This window comes from Vanacampus margaritifer, chromosome 5 (genome assembly GCF_051991255.1).
Source record: "Vanacampus margaritifer isolate UIUO_Vmar chromosome 5, RoL_Vmar_1.0, whole genome shotgun sequence".
NCBI lineage: Eukaryota > Metazoa > Chordata > Actinopteri > Syngnathiformes > Syngnathidae > Vanacampus > Vanacampus margaritifer.
Genome location: NC_135436.1, coordinates 21,495,740 through 21,519,233, shown reverse-complemented (window position 1 = coordinate 21,519,233; position 23,494 = coordinate 21,495,740). Strand labels below are relative to the sequence as shown.

The 23,494-nt window shown below is 39.1% G+C and overlaps 1 protein-coding gene across 11 annotated transcripts in view; it reads left to right on the top strand.

The window, feature by feature from the left end:
- Positions 1-1,080: 1,080 nt before the first annotated feature.
- LOC144051954 (uncharacterized) overlaps positions 1,081-23,494 on the top strand; it is a 114,698-nt gene continuing 92,284 nt past the window's right edge. For 6 of the 11 annotated variants that reach the window (XR_013294077.1, XR_013294076.1, XR_013294078.1 and 3 more), the window contains exons 1-2: positions 1,081-1,218; positions 2,321-2,357. Coding sequence is in view for 3 of the 11 variants with exons in the window: in XM_077565605.1 (XP_077421731.1) it covers positions 1,128-1,218; positions 2,321-2,357 (128 nt within the window). In the remaining 8 variants the exon portion in view is untranslated. The remainder of the gene's footprint in view (positions 1,219-2,320; positions 2,358-23,494) is intronic. The other 5 variants (XR_013294081.1, XR_013294080.1, XR_013294079.1 and 2 more) reach the window with 1 other exon arrangement.

The following is a 23,494-nucleotide window of genomic DNA, read 5'->3' as shown; positions in this document are numbered from 1 at the left end:
TGTCAATTCACACCGGCTCTTTACTCACCGCCACTGTAGAGTGTCTGACAGCGTTGCAAGCTGTCTGGCGTATCTCCGCAGCGGTCCCGGGCTTCAGCAGGTTCTTGGTGAATCTCCGGGTCGATTCGGACGCCATGTCGTCATCCGAGCGGCCGCGGGGGTCCGTACAGTCCGGTGAAACGTGCCGCAGTCAGATCTGCTCCTCCTCGCTGCCAACATGAGCAGACAGAGTCCTCTGTTTACGCATACACCGTAGTATACGCGCTGGGAAGTGGGAACTTGGAGACAAACACTCAATCAAGCACGTCCTGGTTGTAGTTTCAAAGTAAAATATTAATCAGACAGTTGTCGTTACACTACACGCGAGGACGCACGTGACGTTTATTTTGTAGGTCGTACAGGATGCAAAATGTATCCTCTTTTTGTAATTTACCGTAAAACGGAAAGGTAATTTTCACTATCGCTTCTTAACTCAACAGATTTTATTTTCCACCGTGCTAAACGGTGATGAACCAATCTAATGCTGGCGCATGAAATGCTTTACAGATATTACGATAACATATTTCATGGGTTCGTTCTCGAGTCCATATGATCACACATGATATGAAACGAGCACGCCAATTTAATCAAGAGTCCAGTCACGATCAAAGAGACAATTACAACACGAGTCCACAGCGACACTCGGTGGCAGCGAATGGTTACATAATTAGCAGCATCTCATTAAAACAAACAAATTAAACAAACTGGAGAGCATGTACACTACAGTATTGTGACTATTTTTTCATATTCACGTTTGTCTTGGTGTCTAGTAGAGTCTATGTTGCAAAACAATGGAAGTATTGTGCCGCCCCCTGGTGTATAACAGCAACACTACATCAGTTATCTGTAAAACACAGTTTGGTGGGCTCAAGTTGGTGGACTAATAATGTTAATTATAAACAATAACAAACATAATTGTGCATGGAAATTATAGATTTGTGACAAACAAAATATCCACGAAGAGACAGTTGATATAAAATGTCCCATTAAAGACGGGATAACATAATTTGAACGGAAGTGCTTTCATAAACCATCAAGAGAGTTAGCTTACTAGTTAGCTATTCTAGTGTGAAAATTTATTAGCTAGCATGGAACATTTACCATTAGCAACAGGGATCACTTTAGACGGGCACGTGGCTAAAGGGCTCGACGTGGAAGACAACATAAAGCGTCAACAATGTGAGTTAAATTTGTGTTCTACCTTTTTTTCCGCAATAGGTGGATTGTGACTTGCTGTCATGCATATTTACGGAGAAAACGCCAACAATTGCTACGCACACCTAACGAAAGCTGTGGTTACTGTGTCGAGGCATCCCCATGTTGTTGTTATTTTGACTTTAATATCAATTTAAGATTTACCTCAACTAGTGTGACTGTTCTGCTTCATAACCTGTTAGAAGAGGCATTGTTATTCTTCCCCTTTAGTACCCAATTCTATCATTTAGAATTTGATGCCTTTAGCACGTTCCAAAACAGCTGGGACATGGACAACACAAGACTGGGAAAGTTAAAAAAAAATAAAATAAACACCCGTTTGGAACATTACACAGATGAAACAGGTGAGTGTCATGATTGGGTATAAAACAGGCATCCCCAAAAGGCTCGATTCTTCACAAGCAATGATGGTATGAGGTTCACCACTTTGTGAACAACCGTGTAAGCAAATATTCTATATTTTAAGAACAATTACAAGGAATTTAGGGATTTCAACATATATGGTCCATTATGTTATACCAAAGATTCATCTCAGCACCTAAGCAGCAAGATCAAAAACCAACATTGAATTGAATACCCATGACCTGCGATCCCTCCGGCGGCATTGTATTTAAAAAACTGGCATCCTTGTGAAAGAATATTGCTACACGGGCTAGGAGGAACACTTCAAAAATATTCCATTGCTACATCTGCAAATGCAAGTTAAAACTCGACCATGCAAGGCGGACACAATGATTCAACAACACCCAGAAATACCATCTTCTCTGGAACAGAGTTCATTTGAGATGGTCTGACGCAAAGTAGAAAAGTGTGCTGTGGTCTGAAGAGTCCAGGTTTCAAAATTGTTTTAAAAATCGTGGACGTTGTGTCCTCCGCGCCAAAGAGGAAAAGGACCAGCAAGACTGTTATTAGCGCAAAGTTCAAAAGCCATCATCTGTGATTGTATGGGGTTCTGTGACTGCCCACATCTGTAAAGGGTAATGCTGAAGGGCACATACATGTATCATGTATCATTTAATCTGTTCATAAACAGTCTGTTTTGCATTTTCTTTTTCTTCTATCACAGTACCCGATGTCACCCGAACCGTGTGCTTGGAACCAAGGTACGTGCCAAACCATCATTTTTGAATGACTAACTGTTACACCTCAAGCAATTGTTTTTGCCATCATAACGTATACCTGAAAGCAATCGTAACTACTAGGTGGCATGTGAACACGTTTGAAATCCCAGGTTGAAACAGAACTTTGCCGCTCAAATTGTTTAAAATACAACTTTCTGGTGCCATCATAATGGCCAATTAGTAAGGAATCCAGGTTTACTGCCCATACAGTACAATTCAGGTTGGCTATTAAGGCCCCTCTCGCCAACCAGTCTTTTTTCCCCTTCTTTTTGTTATACCATATTTGGTCTCTGGGTGGCAATATCACACCATGTAATGTTTAAATTGTTAGACTCCCTGCAAAAATTGGATCTTCAGGGGAATTTTAACACCAATCTGCTGTTAACGTTAATAGACATTTCAAGGGACATTGCACTCTCTCTTTCGTTGGTCGCTTTACCTACTACGGGTTCAGCTCAATAAATTAGAATTTTGTGGGAAACTTTTTTTCAAATGTTCAATAAAAAAAAATGGAACTCTTACGATAAATAGATATCCTAATTGTTAATATGTTTATGAAATATGAGTTTGGCTTTTTGAATTGAACTACTGAAATAAATACTTTTTTTTCTCTGTATTCAAATTTATTAAAATGTACCCAGATAAATATGAAACATAATGATGCAAGAAAGTGCAAAAGAGATAATCAGACAGTCAATATTCCAATTGTGCTTGTTTATCTTCCAAAAAGCTTCTTAAGAGAATATTATCATTAGTCCACTTCCCTTCAATCATGACCTGGATTGCAAAAAATATATACACAGCCAGTTCCCATTTCACAAACAACCTTGAGTTTTATTAAACCTTCAATCAAAAAAAAAAAAAAGTATAGTTGTAATCTGCTGTCATCCAGAGGATCATCATGAGTTTATAAAGAAGTTTTAGTGAGTGCAGAATGCAGACTTTAGAAAGAATGTGAGAACAAGTGTTGGGAAAGCAAGCTTTTTTTTCTTTCTGAAAGTGGACAACTTCTTGTTGGACAGAGACTTAAGATGAAGGGAGATATGCACTCACAGTATATAAAAAGTAGGCGGCTGATAGGCGCTGAGGAAGTAAATCCATAAAACATATGGAGGGCAGCAGCTTTGAACATATGTGCCTCCAACTGTGGAGGACAAGTGAAAGTCGTGGGAAAATTCCAGCATTTGTTCTGATGTGTCTCGTCACGAAAACAACACCTTATGCTGTAAGCAACTTGCAACAGAAGGAGCTAAAGAATTAACATGAGCAATGGCTTTCATTTGAATGCATGGTATTTACACCAACATTTCCAACTCTTCTTCATACAGAATTGCATGTCAATTGTTTATAATTGTGGTGCTTATGGATTTTTATTTTTTATTTTTTTTTACAAAAACGTAACCTAAGCCAAACACAATCTACAATTTTTGACTTTCAAGTTGTTTATTGTCAAAATGCCAATGAGTTTGTTCCAGAGTCAAACTGTTGATATTGTAAAACCTTTTTAGACTATCCAGGCTGTGTATTGAGTAACATTTTAACATTCTGAAGGGAAGTAACCGAAAAATCTAATACGAGTCAGGATTACAATATTAGGTATTGCATTTTTTATTTTAGTTAGTTCGTTTATTTTGTTTTGAGTTTTTATTTTTATTTTTTTATTTACTTAAGTTTTAATTACTTTTCAGGGTGATTCTGTTAGTTAAAAAAAATAGTTTTAGTTATTTAAAAATGCTTAGTTTTAGTTACGTTTTAGTTAGTTTCAGTATTTGATTTCATTAAAAAAAAAAAGTGTAATATTTGTGAGCAATATTTAATAAACATCTTAAAATGATAAAAGTAACTCATTTCTTACCGAGCGTCGCTTTTTAGCTGAGTTAAATGAAAAAGCAGGCGAGCAGAGCCATTGTTGGGGCCAAAAGTCAAGCACGTACAATTATGGCCTAGGAGCGACAACGTTAAGGTGCTTTTTTTTATTGGCTGCTGCTGCTAGATGACATCACTTCCGTGTGACACACTTTCAAACGTCCTTATTCCGGTTAATATCAAAATAAATATACTTAAAATCACATTTAAAATCATCCCCAAAGGCTCATGCATTAAGGGCAGTTTGCTATAATTACAGTTAGTTTTAGTTAGTTTTGTAAACATAAAATGTAGTTTGTTTTTTAAAAAGCATTTTTATTTTATTTCATTAACAAAATTGTTTTGAATTTAAGTTTTAGTTTTTACGTTGATCCTGACACACAAACAGCATCAATGTAAAGTGAATAGTAAAATGGAGAAAACTTTGACCGTGGCAAATCGTCAACATAACGAACGAATGGTACCCATCCCTAATTTGTTAACGTTGTTACATGAAGTCAGTCATAATGTTGCTTTGAGCACCAAGTTTTGTTTGACTTTTGAGGCATATTGTTCCAGGAAATTTTGCTTGAACTCCAAATTGGTTCAATTTTGAGTACAGTATTCAACATTGGAGGTTCCGATGTACAAGTCTTCTTCATGCCCTAACACATTAATCAATTGCATTTGGTATATATGCACATCTATCTTGATGTGCATATATACCAATATATATATATATATATATTAGGACAGTACTATTTTGTAGTCAAACAATTGTCTTCGAGCCGCTTGGTGTACTTTATTGTAATCTGCTTGACACAGGAGCTTTACAAAGTCACTTTAAATCCCGGATAACTAGAATCACTGTTTGTCCTCTACTTTTATTTGCATCTCTCTTTGTGTTCTTTAGCAAATGAATAGTTGCACATCCTCTCACGGCCGTTTCTCATTTGTGCGCCGCGTGCGTGCGTGTGTATCAGAGACTAGTGTCTGGTGCCTGGGGTGAAATCAGTCAGATAAAAGGCGACGACGAGGTTTGGATCGCCAGCATCCTGACAGCTGTAGATTAAATTAAAAAACTTCTGACAAATCAAACAGATTTCTCTGTGGTGCGCTCCCTCGGCCTGTCTCAATCTCCATCTGTCTCTCTCTCTTCTCACCCCTTGAGCCCTCATCAGGCAGGCGGGGTGCGCAACTTGAAACAAAATGGATTTCATCTTAAGTGCTCGGGCAGGCTTTGAAACCTCAACAGCTGCTGGGCCCGCGTGTCTCCCGCTTTTGTTTTTGGGCTCGCCTTTATTTCACATACTTCAACAAACTTGAGCCATATTGTGACAGATGAAGGTGGAACATCAGCGCTTCAAACCCTGACAGTAATTGAGAGATGAAACGGGCACATTTGCCAGGTTCTGAGAGGCCTGCGCCGATCACAAAACATCAAAACCGGCCCATTCAGGGAAGAGTGCAGAGTGGCTCTCTGCTCCCATTGCGCATCCCATGCAGCTCTACTAAGTTGGTGCTTTCTGATGCGTTGTTGGCAGTTGAACCCACACACCTTAGCGAGCCAATCAAATATCAACCACCTTCATTAAAATGTGTCTGTCAATCATCGTGTGCCACCCCCCCTGTCTGTGTAATTTGCATGCCAGCTACACACAGTTATAAACGGAAGCTTAATTCCGACACATGCTGCCTCACAAAATGAGTAGCTGACACCTATGTTTTTTTTTTGTTTGTTTTTTTAATCTACATTTTGCACTAGTTTACACTGAGGAACAATTTGGGAAAAAAATCTTTTGAGTTAGATGTTTATCAAACTAATATTGGCATGCTGATTCCAAAATAGCATTTTTTTTCCTAGCGCGTCAAGTTTTTTCTCCACATTTTACCTTCGGCAAGGTCCGCCATGGCTCATTGGTACAGTGGTCATCTCCCCTTTTTTTTTTTCTGGAGAGCTCAGTATTGTTCATTCGTTAATTTTACCGATTTGACATGTCATCGTCATTGCTCTCCTTTTTTTTTTTTTTTTGTATTTTTAATTTTTTTTTGTATGTGGGTGAATATGCCAGTGGTCATCTCCCATCCGTGAGGTTGTGGGTTCGATCCTCACCCCTAGTGACCATGTCGAAGTGATTGGACTCATTTACAGCGACATGACGACTTGTTCATGCAGTCCCAATTGCGACGGTGAGAGATGTGTCAGTAGGTCAATACTATCAATATCTGCAAACACAATGCTGTCATAGTAATAATTCAAATGATTAGTGCTGGCTTTTCCTCTTAACCTTTAACCATGGGCATACTGTTTTAAGTTCCATTTCGTTGAATGCTGTTTTCTTAGTTTTCAAAGCTTTGTGAGGATATGCGGTTCAGATCATGGATGGATGGATAATTAATCCATACTAGTGTTTTATTTCCATGCATACACATTTATTTAATACCTTTTAAGAAAACCGGGATAAATACAGCTCAGAATCTTGATGTTGCTAGATTAGGCCTATTAGATAGGTGACTTGAGCTAGGCCATTGTGTCCGCTGTGACCTTTCCTAGCTCGGCATCTTCTTATACATCTGCATTCTGGCACGCATATCTAGTTGAAACCAGTTAAGACCATCGGGTCATGCGTTGTCACATGGGCTAATTTGGTTGGCCAAGACATGATGCAGTATAATAAAAGTAGAAGCCATTTTGGGCAGGTTAGACCTTTGATCGGCTCCACATCGTTTGTGTACTCAGTCTTTTCGACACCCAGTAAATAGTTCAACTGTGAATATGCAATCTTCTGGTTGTTAGTATACTATTGCAAGCATTAAAGATAGAAGGATCGAGTGAGGTATTCTAACTTCTCCTAGCACAAGATGCACTCTAAAAACAGTTTGGTCAAAAATAACCCAACTGTGGGTCAAGAATGGACCGATCCTCTACTCAGGTCAATTTGACCCAACTTTGCGTCAAGAAATGGGTCTTTTAGTGTAACTAATAAATATTGGTCAGATCTTTTACTTGGGTCAAAAAAGTGGGTCATTTTGTATAAAACAACCCAAAACATTGGGTCAAATTGACCCATAAAGTAGGTCCTTTTTTTGATCAGACCCAACTCAACAAAAAAAAAAATTCCCCAGTGTTATCAATAGAATTGCAGCTGAATCTATCAAATATATATTATATAATTATATATATAATTATATAATTAAATTGTAAAAGTATATAATTGAATGAACCATGTTAACAAACATTGTGATGAAAATCTCGAGCGAAAAATTCAAGACAGCAAAATAAAACAATACTCGGGTATTGTTCTGTAATTAAAACTACTTGCATTTCTCATTTTTAAATTTTTTTTTTTATCATTTTAAATGCATGAAAAGAGGACCTTGAAACAAATAACCACATATTTAAACAGCTGTAATACTGAGGGGGAAAACAGAATTAGTTTTAGAATATTATCCTTCATCTTTAGAAGGTGGTAAGTTGTTTAATTACTTGCGTGCTTTTCTGCTATTCTGGGTTTTAATAGGAGTTAAAACTAAATGTGCTTTGCTGCTACAACTTTAGGTCCAAACTCAATAAAGACAAAGAAATACCTAACAGAAAATCTTGAGAATTCCGTCACTAGAGAGCAGTAGTGGGCAGCGGGTTAAAGGAAGAATTTGTGAGTGGGGAAGCTTTCGCAGCTGGTCAGAGTGTTTGTATCTCTGTATCTATGTTTGTGTCTGCTGATGTGTGGGAGAGAGCGAGAGGAGGAGTGATTTAGGCCTTCTCACCCGATTCCTCAAACCAACAGAATTAATAGGCTCATTTGCCAAGGAAAACACTCTAATCAGTGGGTTTCCTCTCATTAAAAGTTAATTAGTTTGACACGAGTTTCCTGCTGAAGAAAGTATTAGCCACTTACAACTCATTAGAGGCAAAGCAAAATATCACACGAAAGAAAGCTGCTGCGTGCAAGGAGATGGAAGAGAAAGGAGCTCAATTACAAAATAGCCCATTGTGCAGGTGACGTGTGGCGATAAGTTAGTTTGTATGTCACCACAGATATATATTACATGCACTACATAAACATGTTCAAATGCCACATTTTTGTGACCTAAAAAAAGAAAGACCAAGATAAATTGTTGAAACTTTTTCCATCTTCGTGACCTCTAAACTGTAGAATTCTTTGCAAAATGTTGCGTACCTTATAGTCCAGTCCTAAGCAGACGAAAGGAGATGGTTGTATGTACTAAAAAATAAAAATCCTGCCGCTCTTTTAATATTGCGGTCAGCCTCTTTGACCAGTTATTGTCATGTTTTCGTTGATTCTGAAGGGACGTTTAGTTTTTGGTAAAGTCATTGTTTGTACCATATTCTCTCCGTTTAACATTGAATACCAGCCATTTTCATTAGAGCAACCAACCCCCTTCAATACGAGCCGTTTTACTGGATTCTGATTGATCTTGCAAGGCCCACAGAATATTGTGTTCTATTGCTATATAAACATGGAACATACCAAAAGAAAGATTAGACTATCTTCTTTCATCTCTTCTGTATTTCTATCTTTTCCTGTTCTTTAGTTATCAGCGTTAGAATATAGCCAGATTTTGTTGAAATTCCAATTCCTGAGGAAAAAACAACGCACAAAGCACGACTTTAACACTACTATTTTTTCTTTTGTGATAGCTCAATCATCTAAACAATGTTTTTGTGCAATAAAACACAGTTCCAAAAAGTGCTTTTGATAACAAAATAACAATTTATTGCACATAAAAATAAACAATTGACTCGTCTAACTGCAGCCCTGCCACAGCATCCAGTAGTGATGGGAAAATGAAGCTTCATGAAGCACTTGTGATATTTTTGACACCTCTAGATGGTGCTCTTGGTTTAAAGATTAAAGCGTGTGCAATGGAAAATTACATTTCCGCTTACGCACCAAAGCAAAAAAATATCACCAGTGCTTAATTTTTCCATCACTAGCATCCAGTCGTCCAGGGACCGACAAAATGAGCCGAATTTGTTTTGCAGATCGCTTATTTTTTACTTCCTCTCTGCTGCTCCCCGCTTACAACACGCTAGTAGTGACAGACTACTAGCTTCTCTTCTTCCTAACCAGATCCTTGCTTGATACTGGCTGATCTTATACTTGCTGCCACCTGCTGGCCGTTTCTTTTAAATAACATTGTAGTCGAGCCGAATCCTTCAGTCAGAAGACGCGCCAGACCCTCCTGTACACTCTTGCATTAAAAAAAAAAAAAAAGCTCATGACGCATTGATACGTCATGTGTAGGCGGCGACTATGACGCTTATGACGTATCGATACGTCATATGTATGTCTTGACTGTTTTCTATACTGCCTTGGAAATTCTTTTGTACTGTTTCCCTGAATGATAGCTTTGAACAATTAGATTCCTCTGATGTTGTGTGGAAACTCTCCGTAGATCATGTTTGTGTTGTAAAATGTGACTCCCAAAAAAAAAAAAAAGCCAGGAAAAGGCTTACTAGAACAGCCGGATTTTATTTGGGTTAATCGGAGCCCCTTTAAATGGTGGCAGGTGTGTGCTGACTCCCAGATTGGTTGATTCTGAACTCAATCACATCCCCAATTACTCAGGGATGTTGACACTTGTGAAACCAGTTGTCTATATATACTTTCCCGCTCTAAAAGCTTTTTTTCCTCCAATTGAGTTGTGCAGGTTATGCTCTAAGTCACAATAATAGTGGAAAAAGTTTTCAAATGATTTATCTTGGTGTCTTTTCTCACCAACACCTTGCTTTTAAACATGGATGTATTGACCACATATCCACTGAGTAGATTGTACTACAGTAAGTCAGATGTGCTGGAAATAATACAAAAACTACATCTGTTATATCAGTTCTGGTGCCACACTTTCAACAATTAGAATAATAAACACACACACACACTCCGCCTTCCCACACACTCCTCCATTTCCTCCTTGGCTTCATCTCTCCACGGCTCTCTAGCCTCGCTGATCTGTCTGCTCACATTTCCTCTTCTTAATGAATCATGAAGTTTGACTTTTAGTCCTAATAAGCAGTGTTTTGCACGGTAAGCGTCTGGAATGCGCAGCGTTTGTTTTCCTTTAATTAGCCCGGCAGGTTCCCCAGGCTTGGGGCCGCCCCCGAGTGAGAGATCCTGAGGCCACAGAGCGGCATCAGACGAGGAAACGCTGAGAGGCAGCCAGTGCTGCCAGGTGGCAGTAAGACGAATGGAGCCGGGCACAGACTGAGACGGGGCAGGAAACATAGAGGCATGAGTGCTGTGAACTGAAGAACAATGATGGGAAACGTCCTGGAGAAAACACACTGGCTAGTGCTGAGAGAAGGATAGAAAGAAGGATGGAAAGAAGGAAGACGAGAAATGTGAGGGAAGAACCAAAGATGCAGACTTATAAGAGAAGGAAAAATATAGTTTACAAAGGAACTAATTAATTTGTGGGTGTGTTCATGTCTGACAGTTTCGATTTGGTTATATTGGGGCGGCGTGGCTCAGTGTTAGAGGGGTTTTCTCCCAACCCAGAGGTTGTGGGTTCGATCCCATGCCATTGTGACCACGTCGAAGTATCTTTGAGCAAGATACTGAACCCCCAGTTGCTCCTGATGCTGCATCATCAGTAGGTGAATGAGTAGTCGAATGTAAAGCGATTTGAGGGCTTTTTACGGGTGGAAAAGCGCTATATAAAGGAAGTACCATTTGCCATAATTCATTAAAGTGTGAACACAAAAATTTGAGCCCTGGTCCACACAAACAAGCATCCCGATTAATTGCTTGAAGAGTCAGTCTCAGTTTCTGGTTACTTTAGTTCAAGTGCGGACATGACACAGACCAGTGTTAAAATGCATCAGAAATCTTATGGAAATAATCATACATATTTCTTAGGACAGAAATGCATAAGCTTTGGAATTACTATCGTATGTGGAGCCCGTAGATTTTCGGTACTCAATGGGCGCTATAACTTTGATTTGTGATTTTTTTTGCAATGGCCGCTTTGATTTTGTTCTGGCATGTCACTCGTACACAGCCTTAAAATACAAACTATAAAATAATCTTTTCTTTGTCCATCCATTTATTTGAAGCATTTTGGATGTTAAATTCCATCATAAAAGTTAAACTGACCAGTTCACTTTTTTGCCATCCTTCATCATGACAACTGCCCTGTGATCAATATTAAAAGCTACAACCGATTACTACTACAAGCTAGAATTGAATCTGAATCTACTTAATCTGTCAAAATGACGCAACAGTCCAAGTCGTGATGTCGAGACAAGTATCAATTACAAATAAAGATGTGGCAAGTTGAAACATGAAATACATCCTGTCATTTAAGTTGTTATGACTAAGCGGAAATAATGTTTTCCCCTCTTGATCCCAGAGGCAATTTCTTCCTCTCAAGTATGGCAATCAAGTCAAAGCCCACTGAGCAGCATTTTGATGCTCACACACCCAACAGAGAGCTGTGGGATCATCGCAGGTGTTCAACTCACATCAGAGTGCGTCTCTGTAAAGTCAATACTAGAGGCTGCACCTCAGAGCTTTGACCTTTTAAAGCCTGTCCCTTCTCTAAAATGCCTCCACACATCCACCGAGGTGCAACCCACCCACATGCACCCCAGCCCCACCCCTCCATCAATCTTCTGCAGGTCACCGCGACAGCAAAGTACAAAGCCAATCAAATCAGCACGGCCACGGTGCCGCTCTCACCCACTGACAAAATGTCACCAGAGAAGGCCGTGCCAGGAGACATCCGGCCTGCTAATCATCTGCTGTGTGTGTGTGTGTGTGTGTGTGTGTGTGTGTGTGTGTGTGTGTGTTTGTGTGTACGTGGGGGAATTTTTGTACTTGTTTGAGGACATAAGGATTCAAAATCTTGATTGTTGTTGTTTATTTATTTATTTATCAAATTGGTACGGAAATGATCTTTAGGTTGGATTCATTAACTCTTTGACTGCCAAAAACGTTAAATAACGTTTTGTAAAATCCTATGGAGGAGTGCCAAAGACGTTAAAAGACGTTTTTTTCAAAACAGGTGAAACTAACCATTTTCTATTGTTGATTACTCAAAAACGGAATAAGGTAGAAACAAACTTTTTTCTTTTCTGATGGAAGAGGAGAGTCCAATCTTGTTTTGGCAGTATGTGTGTTTCCATAGTCCAAACACATAATTTTCTATGGACCTTGAAAGATCAGTCAAAATGCTTAAAATCGGCTGGCACCCACGGCATCCCTTTTCTGAAAACGTCTGGCAGTCAAAGAGTTAACAGTTCTTATAATGCAGAATTGTTTGCACGTTTGTTTATAAACCCTCATTCTGATCCTAATCAGCAGAGTTGGACACTCCCATTGCGCTAAGCTGGCTTCTGTACACAAAATACTAAAAGAAATGCAAGAAATATCCTAAATAAAGCAAGGATGAAAATTCACCTGTTGCATGTGAAAATCATCCCGCAAAAATTGCGCAACAGCACCGTTGATCGCAATCCCAGTATAGCCAAAATCACGACTTTTGAAGATATAAAACAAAAACACCATCTTGCTTGAGATACAAAACACTACATTGTTAAAGTTGTTATCTGACATTGCTATTAGGGGTGTCAAAAATAGTGCGTTAATTTAGAGTTAATTAAGTTAATTTTTTTTAACGCACATATGGTGTTTATCGCCCGACAGCGACTAAGGCCTTATAATGAAAATACATGTTACAGAATAAGTAAGCAGTCTGCTGATTTTTTTTTTTTTTTTTGAAGTTTCCATCTGAGTGTGTTAACCACATGAACTGTCTGTCGCCTGTGAGCTTAGAAGAGTTTTTGTTCGGAAAGGTGAGGCTCATGTTGCTAAAACTCATTGTCAAATTCCAATATTTTCTTCAGAAAAGGTAGTAACTAATCACCTCAGTTCACAGATGCTATTGTTTCCAAAAAAGTCATTATATGATTATCTGCTGAGCAGAGTTTCAAATCTATTGCTAACCGAAACAACAGCACCTACTGAAATGGGGGAGCAGCTTCTCAGCTGCAGTATTTATAATTTGATCTTGTGCTGTGTGGAGATGGCGTCCTCCAGTAACTTATGACAAGTTTCTGTAATGCTGTCTGTGATCATATTTATTATACCGTGACTTATTAGTTTCTTTTCTTGCCTTTTCTCTGCATTTCTCCATAGTGGTCCTATTTTGTCGTAAACTACAATTATGCTTTACAGGAATTCGTCACCTTCTTAAAATAATTGTCCAATTCAATTTTTTTGCAAAAAATATTTTTTTGCCTTAATCATCTCCTCATGATGCAAATGGCTCTTTTTTTTGTGTGTTTAATATAAAATCTGGAAAAAACGACTTAGGCGAAGAAAGTGTCTGATTGTAACAATTTGGTAAAATTGTGTAATATTGGCAAAATGCATTGCAAAAATAGAGGCCTCCGCCCTAAAAAAAAGAAAAAGAAAAAAAAACACCATACCCCTTTTTTTTCTTCTTTTTTTTCCCCAGGAGAGCTCAGTATTGTTCATTCGATTTGACATCATCATTGCTCTCCTTTTTTTAAAAAAAACAAATAAATTAAAAAAAATTTAATAAATGTTTTTTTTTTTGAAATATATATACATATATATACATATACACACATATATATATATATATATTATTATTATTTTTTGCATGTGGGTGAGTATGTGTATGTGCGTGCGTGCGTGCGTGCGAGCGTGTGTGTATTCATCAGTTCACCTAAAGCCCATTAAAAAATATCCCATACTAATAATATAATATAATAATAAATTGCCAAATGCAGAAACATCAATGTAAGTTATCACGATGTAGTGGCTCTCGCTAACAGACAGAATTAAGTAACCAGAATTAGGTTAAAAAATTCTATATACGTAGACCATGTTTCTATAAATTTTGATATTTGGTTTTTATTTGAGGCAACACCATACCCCTAATAGATCAGGTAGTTGTTGTTTGTTGCTTCCCTCAGCAATAATGCTCAACACACACTAATAAAACAATGAAGGATCAGGCAGTTTCTTTGTATGTTCAAAAAAGGACTGTGGCAAATGCACACGCTTGATGGAGCCTGGCCAATGCTGTGTAGTGTACATTACTGCCTCACCTGGTGTTACGATGTTTGTGTGTGAAGCGGGATGCCAAGTCGGCATCAGAGCCCATCTGAGCCTCACACCCTAAAGACAGCCAGCAGCAGTCTGCGTTCTCCTGCCAAGCTCACCTGGACTGCTTCACCTGCGCTCGTGACCCAGTGGTGCGATGCAGCTCTGTGTGTGTAGAGCTCCTGCCCAAATCAAAGAAAAGTAGCGCCGAACACCGATTTGTCAAAAAAGGGGTTAGTAAGGTGCAGGACATATGGTACAGTCACAGTACGGGAGGTAGTCAAGCGCGCCAAAAGAGCTTTTGGTGTTAGACTTTGTATTGACAGGCATTATAGCATAACAGTAGCTACATATTGCTGCAACAGATCTAATCGAGGCTTTGTTGTTGGCGTCTCTATAAATCAATGACACAATGAATGTAACGATAGAGATATTCCGATCAAGCATGTAAAACATGCACATAAAATGATAGATGTATAGGAAGAAACAACCTTGAAGAGCGAATAACTGCGCAAAACATAATTTTACTTTTCATCGTTCATCAAAAATAGATCATGTTTGTTACATCAAAATATGTTGTTTGGATATACTAAAAATCACATGGTTACTAACAATTGAGCAAAACTTAAAATAACATTTGAAGAAGTGATTTACTGAATCCTGCACATAATGGAAATGTGTTGGATTTAAATGAAGAAATTAGAATTTGTGAATCCGCCCATCCTGCATAAATTCTGATAAAGTCAAGCAACAAACAAAACATGCACGTTTGTATCACGAAACAAAGGAACTCCCCACTGTTGGTTTGGTTGCAAAAAGCTTGTGGGGCTTAGGGATCAATTCTTGCTGGCAGCTTCTGTGTTTTATAGACGATGGAAACATTTGCATTGTTTGATTGTCGGAAGTTCCGTCATGAGAGGATTAGCCCCGAGGATTATCGTCTGCTTTGTTTTTAAGTATACAGTTATTTGTTTTGGGTTATATTTGGAGAAATCGATCCGCTGTTTTTTACAGATTGAATTCTATTAACCAAAACGCAAGGTTCCGGGCTTTGCCTGGCATTAAGGGGCTATGGGAGTGTTTGCAGTTGAACAATATCAGCATAACCTCTGCTTTAACCCCACATTTGAGCACTATTGATTCATTCCCTTTGAAGAGGTCCTTGAAATTGCTTCAATGAGGAACTATCTGTTGGGGCATCCGAGGCACCGGTCCAAATGAGAATGTCTCCGAGCCGAAGACAGATAGGCGGACCAAGTCTCAAAGGCTGTGAGAAAAGACAGACGCAGGCAAAAATGAAAAAAAAAGGAAAAGAAAAGAAGATTAAGTAAATGAAAAATAAAACAGAAGACTCCTTGTTTCAGAAACAATGACTTCCCCACTGATAGGGAGCGATCCCCGAGCTGTTGCAATAGCATGTCTCTGACAGAACTCAGGGCGTATCAGGCTTATTGCATTACCTGTGGAAAAAAAGGGAAAGGGTAGAAATAATCAAAAATGCATCAGAAATAATGCACTTTTCAGACTCTATCCATCATTGTTTCGGCACCCTCGATCCTTTACGAGAAGTGAGCAAGCGGCGGGAGGAGGGCGAGACGCTCGCTCCCGCTCCAACATTCAGGGAGGAGAATGGGTAATTAAATTGTGTGCCGCTCTCTAAGACCTCAAATGAATGAAATAGATAAATGCTATTGCATTATGCCACAATCGTGACCTGCAGAAAACTAATGGCAGAATAATCGTTTGAGGTAGCGGTTCTATTTCCCTGATGCAGACAACCACTTGAGTGAATAATATGCAACTGCACTTGAAGTCAAACGGTTTGTCCTCCACATTGACTATATAATGTTTCGTCTTTGTGTCTACAGCATGTTTTAATCTGTTGGCTACTTTGCCTTTCAAGCTAACACGCCCTCCTTACATCTCCATTCTTTCTACCAAGCCATTGCAGAGTCCAAAGTAGCCAACTGAACCAGTGCAAATTTGTGTTTTTCGTAAGCACCTTAGCCGTTTTCTTCGATTCTGCACACCACTGCCCAAAGACATCGGCCTTTCTTTGTAGTGTGTTGACGGCAAAGAGAAAGGAAAATTGTCCTGAAATACAGAGCAAAAAGAGCTGTAAATAAAAGATCAAACCATAGCTGTGAGAAGAACCAGCGGCCTGGTAGTCAGTGCAATAACTCACTATGCGTCACCACTTATTAGCTTGACGAGTGTGCCGGGGTGAGCGTGAGGTAGCCATGAGCTTTTTTTTTTTTACAGCTGGTCTCGTACCTGAGGAGAAAAGAGAAGAACTTTGTTTACTGTAATTATGTTATAATAAGATGCTAAGTTTTATATTTGTAGGGATGCACTGATACCGTCGCCGTGCGTCTGTACAGTCGAGTTAATGGACTGATTGGGGCAGGCAGGGGTCATCCGCTAAAGGGCCGCCACATTGACGTGTGTTTTAGCTCAATTTTACTGTAAATGTGTTTATGACAAGAGCAGCGCAACCTGAAAACGTGATCAGTATCTATCTGCTGATGGCTCACCAAAGCATCATCTACTGTTTTTTTTGGTAAATTGCGGCCAATTCTGGAACTAATCAGACCTGAACATCTACTTTAGAAAGAGCATTTTGAGTGGACTGCCCACTATTTTCTGACCATTGAATCCAGGGTATGTTAAATAAAGATTCCACTGTAGTCATAAAAATTCTCCCAGAATACGATACTGGTGGCACTTTACCGAGCTGACACACAAATATTTTTCAATGGAGTAGCCATGTCAGCCGTATGGAGATCATTTAAGGCAAACACGGTTGACAACAGTTAATGCTTCGGCCCTTGGGTGTTTAATTATTATTATTTTTTTATCAATATAAAACATTTTTATCACAATTGCAAGACAATGGCATTATCAAGTAGCGTACTTGGCATAGGTGATTACTCAAATAAAAAGTATTTGTATTGCAGTTCATTCTAAAAGCTTATAGATTTTGAAGTCAGAACTCTATTCTGAGATATGCATGTTGACTTTGTACACGACTGCACTGTCATGCTGTAACAGAAAATGGCCATCTTCCATTGTTCTCAAGAACAAACCTTCTGATTGAGCAACATTCAGGCAAAACTAAGAGACCTCACCAAGCCCCTGATAGATTATTGAATCACTTTACAGTAGTGTCGTTCTCCTTTCCGTATGGCAACCGGCCACAAGATGGCAGCACTCAGCTATGCTTTGACTTCCACTCAGCCTCTTCACTGGTCTGTTCATTGATATGCTCGGTCCAATGATGTATTGAGATGTTCGGTGGCTACTCCACAGGTGTAGGTCACCAGGATGATTGGGGGCAAGGTCCTCACACGCACAAAAAAAAAAAAAAAAGCTCAACCAGTTCAAATGCTGCATTCCCTGACCAGTTCCACGAATCCACAGCTGATCAACCAAATCACTCATGGCACATCCTAACTGTGATGCTAAATATAACTAAACAAATAGCTGTCTAGGGAAATGAGTGTCTCAGAATGGCTAAGCAGGCAGATACATGCACATGCCTTTTAGCATGACTGCTGAAACTTTGCAATATCCTTGAAGTAAAAGTTGTTTTCCTATTGTTAGACATAGACTGCGGTGGTTTATTTCTGTTTGTATATGCTGGAGGGGATGGTAGCGCCGCTCCTCTCGGCCCTGTTATTTGATTTCCTCCTTTACAAAGGCCACAGTCAGAGCTCATGTCAAAAGAATGCCTGCAATAACAAAACAAGCTTGACTGATAAATACTCGGTTTTCACTGTGCGTGCGTCTGTTTGTGTGTTTTCGACGTGTGCATGCGTCGCTTCAGGGCTACGCTGTGAGTGATCTTCCCGGAGCGAGTCTGACAGAAACAGCCTTACATGCAAAAAAGCCGAGTAGCTCGAGACTCTATCCCACCCTCTAATGATGTCTAATGATACCTATCAGTGACGGAATACGCATGCACACACACTCCTTCAGGCCCCTTTAGGTGTAACAGCACCTTGCCGACTGTTGAATTACAGACCGGCGATAATCAGGTCAGCCCGCAGGTCCTCGGGGATTGGAGGTGTTCATAAACATTCCTGCTGCTCTTTTGTGTTACTTCCTGCGGTAAAACAGCAAGGCGCTCCCGTCGAGCTGACACAGGCTGGCTGGTGCGTCGGCTCGCCCGTGGGTACACCACCACCATCATCATCATCTCTGCGTGTAGCTCGGCTCGCACATACACGCAGACACACACTTTCTCGGGGATATTAAAACACACTCAGGCTTCATGTAGACATATCATCAGAATATTAATCGTCGTATTAGCATAAAGAACCCTCCTAGTCATCTGCATCTGATTTGACATTTGGCATTGAAATCAGTAGCTCGACTTAAAATAATAATCTAAGGGCGTTATACATTGCTTTTAAAGACAGAACAAATGAGCGTGCGTTCAAGTGTGTGTGCATGTGTGTGTGCATGTGTGTGTGCATGTGTGTGTGCATGTGTGTAGGCTACTTGAGGTTGGCGCACTGTGCCAACTACCTCCTCCTCCATGTATGAACCTTCTACAAACAAAGACCAAAAGAACACAAAGGCGTGGGTTCAGTGCATGTCTTTTTTTTCCCAAAGATGTCAGCCTCTGCTTTTCAAAGATTTGACTCTTGCTCGACAGTCAAACAAAACAAAAAAAACAACAACAACAACAACCTTTTGGTAAATTGATTAGGCTCTCCAAACTTTTCAGGTTTTTGATGCACCTCAATGTGAACAGTTGAACACTGACTAGGAAGTTCAAAAAGCTGAAGGCTCTTTTGTTTCTCTACCGTCGGTGACCCACAGGCTCTGTTGACGTATCCCGCTGGGGTTTAGTCTGGATAAGATGGGAGATGCTTGTGTGACAGCACCATCTGTATGCTCTTTATCAGGAATGTAATTTTTGGGAGCATGTTGTTAAATGTAGCTCCCATTTTGTTATCTGGAAGATGTTTGCAGGATGAGTATCCTCCAACTCTCTATCAGATTTTATGTCACAGCCGTGACCTCTTCGTGTTAAGCCAAGTGGGTCTTCCTTAGGTTACATTTCGCTGGTGTCGGGCCAACACCTTGTACCTCTAAAATCATCACTTTTCAGGAGACCCCAAAAATGACGTTTTTTTTTTTTAAGCTATTAACATTGCATCAAATAGAACAAGCCATTTTGAACACTTAAGACTGGTCAATAATTTGTAAAAATGGCACCCACGTGTAGACTGACCAGAAGTATATATATATATATATTTTTTTTAAATATAAAATTTGCAAAATTGTGATTTACAAGGTTTTGGCCCGACGCCAGCCATTTACACTTAGGTTCCAAACAGCCACGGCAGTTCAAAATGTGGTGCGCCGTAGAATTTTCGTAATTTTCGAGTCGTGCTAAGTTTTCTCACACTCTATCACGGTATTATGGGCAATGGTGGGGATTAAATAGGCTGATATGTTTTTTCTGGTTAGTAGTCAAGGAGGTCGTTAACCGATATTTGGAGCCGATATTCATGTACACTAAAAGGTCAAATATTGACATCAAAATGTTGCCATGTACTTCAAAGATATCTCCAATAAATGACAATTCGATACGTATCTCGATATATTTTAAAGTGGAATGATTCAATTCAGTTAGATTCGATGCACTTGCATCTTTAAAAAAAAAATATATATATATAACAATAATAATAATAATGCATTGGATTTATATAGCACTTTTCTAGACATTCAAAGACGCTTTACAGAGAAATGGATACATTATTCATTTTTCGTTACACTGCTATTAGTTTTATGTAAAAAAAAAAAAAACGTGTAAAGAGTTACCATGGTCAGCAGCATCTCGTTAATTGAAAATTTTAATAAATAGTTTACTAAAGTTTTAAATTGAAGTATTATAGGCTGTATGATTCTTCAAAAAGGCCGATGTCAATATTCCTCAAAATATCTGCCTGGGCCGATAATTGGTCTATCCCTTGTTCCTGATGTTTGTCACGTTCTGTCAAGGCTTTGTACGGATAAAATGTGCACGGGTAACTTAATTGAAACACTACTGCTGCTCAATAAATGTTATTAAATATTAGTTTTGTGTCAACATTGAATTCCCTAATTCATCTCTTGTATCAAAAAATAAATCAAACAAACACATGGCTTTGCTAAAGAAGAGTTGAAGTTGGCGAGTGTGAGATGTCAGGGCATACGTAATTACGAATGCTTCTCATCTCACTGCCCGGCCAAGTTGTGTTACACCCCATTAGGTACTGTCACGTTTAGTTTGGTACACGCTACGGTCAACTGGCTTTCTAATTTGCACTGCAGCTGCAGGAAACACCGTGTTAACCTTATGTCCTGCTCCTTCAGCTACTGTGAATTTGTAAAAGTGGTTATAAGGGGTGGCCATTAAATTTTTTGATTGTTGCATTCTTAAAATATTTTAAGCTATATTTCCCATCATGATTGGACCTCAATGACATGGATCCAACACAATCCCTGCTGGTTATAGTGAACTCCGTCTTGCTTCAAGATACAATTAATCAACAATCAATTCCACCTTAACCTTGTAACATATGAAAACGTTCTATTTTCAATATTGCCATGCTCCCAAAAACGTATTTATAAGTTTGTTTTAAATGTTGTTTTTTTATGCTAGATCATACAGAAGGCTTTGATGCAGCCTCTGACCTGAAGAGGTCGCTTTAAGCGATGGTAGTTATTACAAAAAAAAGGCCAGCAGGTGGCAGCAGAGTATAAGAGATCAACCAGGGCAAGGTTAAACAGGTTTGTAATAATGATGATTGATGAAACTTAGCTATATTCTAATGCCAATTGCTGCAAAACAGAAACCGATAGAAATATACTTTTTTTCTTGATGAAAAAAGACACTCTAATCTTTCTTTTGGTAGGTTCCATGTTTTTATAGCAATAGAGCACAACATTTTGTGGGCCTTGCAAAATCTGTCAAAATCTAGTAAAACTGTTGGGAGTGAAGGGGGTTGCTGCAGTGAAAATGGATGGGAGTGAATGAGTTAATAGTAATAATTTTGCCCGAGACATTCATGGTGCCTTTCAATTAAATATTATGTGAATCCTTTAGTCGACCTTAGTACTGGCAAATAACCAGAATAACCGCAAACCTCACAACAAAATGAACGACAACACTCCCCACTTGCTCGCCTCTTTGTTCCAGCTCAATCTAATTTCCTCTTTCTTTTATGCCCATTCTGTGAAACCGAGCCCCCCACACCGCCCGCCCCCCACCCTCACTCATTTTATTCCCCGTGTTGACTTGTCATCCCTAACAACGGGCAATAAGATCTAAATGCAGTCCAGACCTTGAGAGTGGCTCCGCCATTCATCTCAGCCCTCCTCAATGTCAACATGTCTCCAGCGGTGCTATGTAAACAGCTCAGCCGCACCGCAGCGCAGAGTGCCTGATTGCCCCACAACAGTCCCCAATCAAATGGAAATATGAAATAAATCACAAGTGACTCACTTTGCTTTGGGGTTTTGCTGTTGTGGCCAAAACTAGGGCTCGGGTTAAATACATCCAAATAAACAAACCACTGTAGCTTTGTCACATGTCAGTAAGTTGAAGTACTGAGTCTACACGTAGAGCAGTGATTGCAAGATCATTAGGGATTTTATTTTAAATTTTTCAGAACATTATTATTTATTTACAAATGTTTCTGTTTCCATCTATCTATGCCAGCAACATATTGTGACAGGAAAAACAATCCAATTTTATTTCATGAGTCAATTGAGTAAATTTTAATTCTTGAAATAATGATTCACTACTCGTTTACATCCTCATTGGAAATGTCCGTCATCACCCACCCAACCCCCAATTGGTGATTAGTTTCCGATTGGGAAGATTTAATGTGACAGTTAATTAAGACACACATTCAACGAAACACGAGCAACATAAACATACTTAAATGATTATTATTAATGACCTTATGAAGGAAGAAGTTCAACATTGCATGCCACAAAGAGCGGCCAAAAAGACAATTTGTTTTCTTTCTTGCTTCAGAAGAACTGTTGACAGTTTAAAGTGCATCTAGTTGTCCATAACTCATTCACTCCCCGCCATTTTTACTGAAGCAACCCCCTTTGCTCCCGGCTGTTTTACTGGATTTTACCAGATTTTGCAAGGCCCACAGAATATTCTGTTCTATTGCTATAAAATCATAGAACCTCCCTAAAGAAAGATGAGTCTCTTCTTTCATCAGCAAAAAAAGTACATTTGTATCTGTTTCCGTTTCGCAGCAATTAGCATTAGAATATAGCTAAGTTTCATCATTATTCACAAATCTGTTTAAAACGGGAAAACAGCTTGTTGCAACATGGCCCTGGTTGATCTCTTATACTCTGCTGCCACCTGCTGGTCGTTTTTGTAATAACTACTATTACTTTAAGCTTTCTCTCCAGTTTGGAGGCCGCATCAAAGCCTTCTGTATGCTCTAGCATAAAAAAAAACACAGAAAAATATGTTTTTCGGACCATGGCAATATTTAAAATAGAACGTATTTGTATGTTTTTGGGAGCAAATAAATTAAGTAATCTAGATTATTACTACAGTACTACTTTTTATTTATTTAACCTGCATTCCGTACAAGAGTGGGCTCTTTCGAAAGGCACTCACATAGGATTGGCACTTGTTTGCATCTTAACATGTAAACAAAAGGTACAGAAATTGTCCCTTTGCCAGTTTGGACCATTTATGTCACTTTAATAACCATAAATAAACAGTACTTATTTGTACATAGGGGTTCAATGGTACCTTGGAGAAGCAGCATCAATGAACAGATTGTGTTCAACTTAAGAAGTTCTAATGTAATGATAAAGCATAGCATTATTGGTATGTTAAGTTTAAGGTGGAAATGTTACTAGGAAATTTAAAGTTAAAGAAATATTTTAGGGAACAGCACCGCTACCTATTGTGTATGAAATTTTCATTTACCCTATGAGTTCCAGTGTTAAATCAGCACGATTTGAACTTAAAGCTGATTTAACTAACATTCTGCGTTGTGGGACTCGGGCAGCGGTTGTGGTGTGAACATGATGCTTTAAGTGTGATGGCTGTCTAATAGCATGCCATTAAATTGTTATGGTTATGCAACTGAGTGGAACAGAACAGCGGATGCTTAACCTTGGATGAGGCGAAGCTCT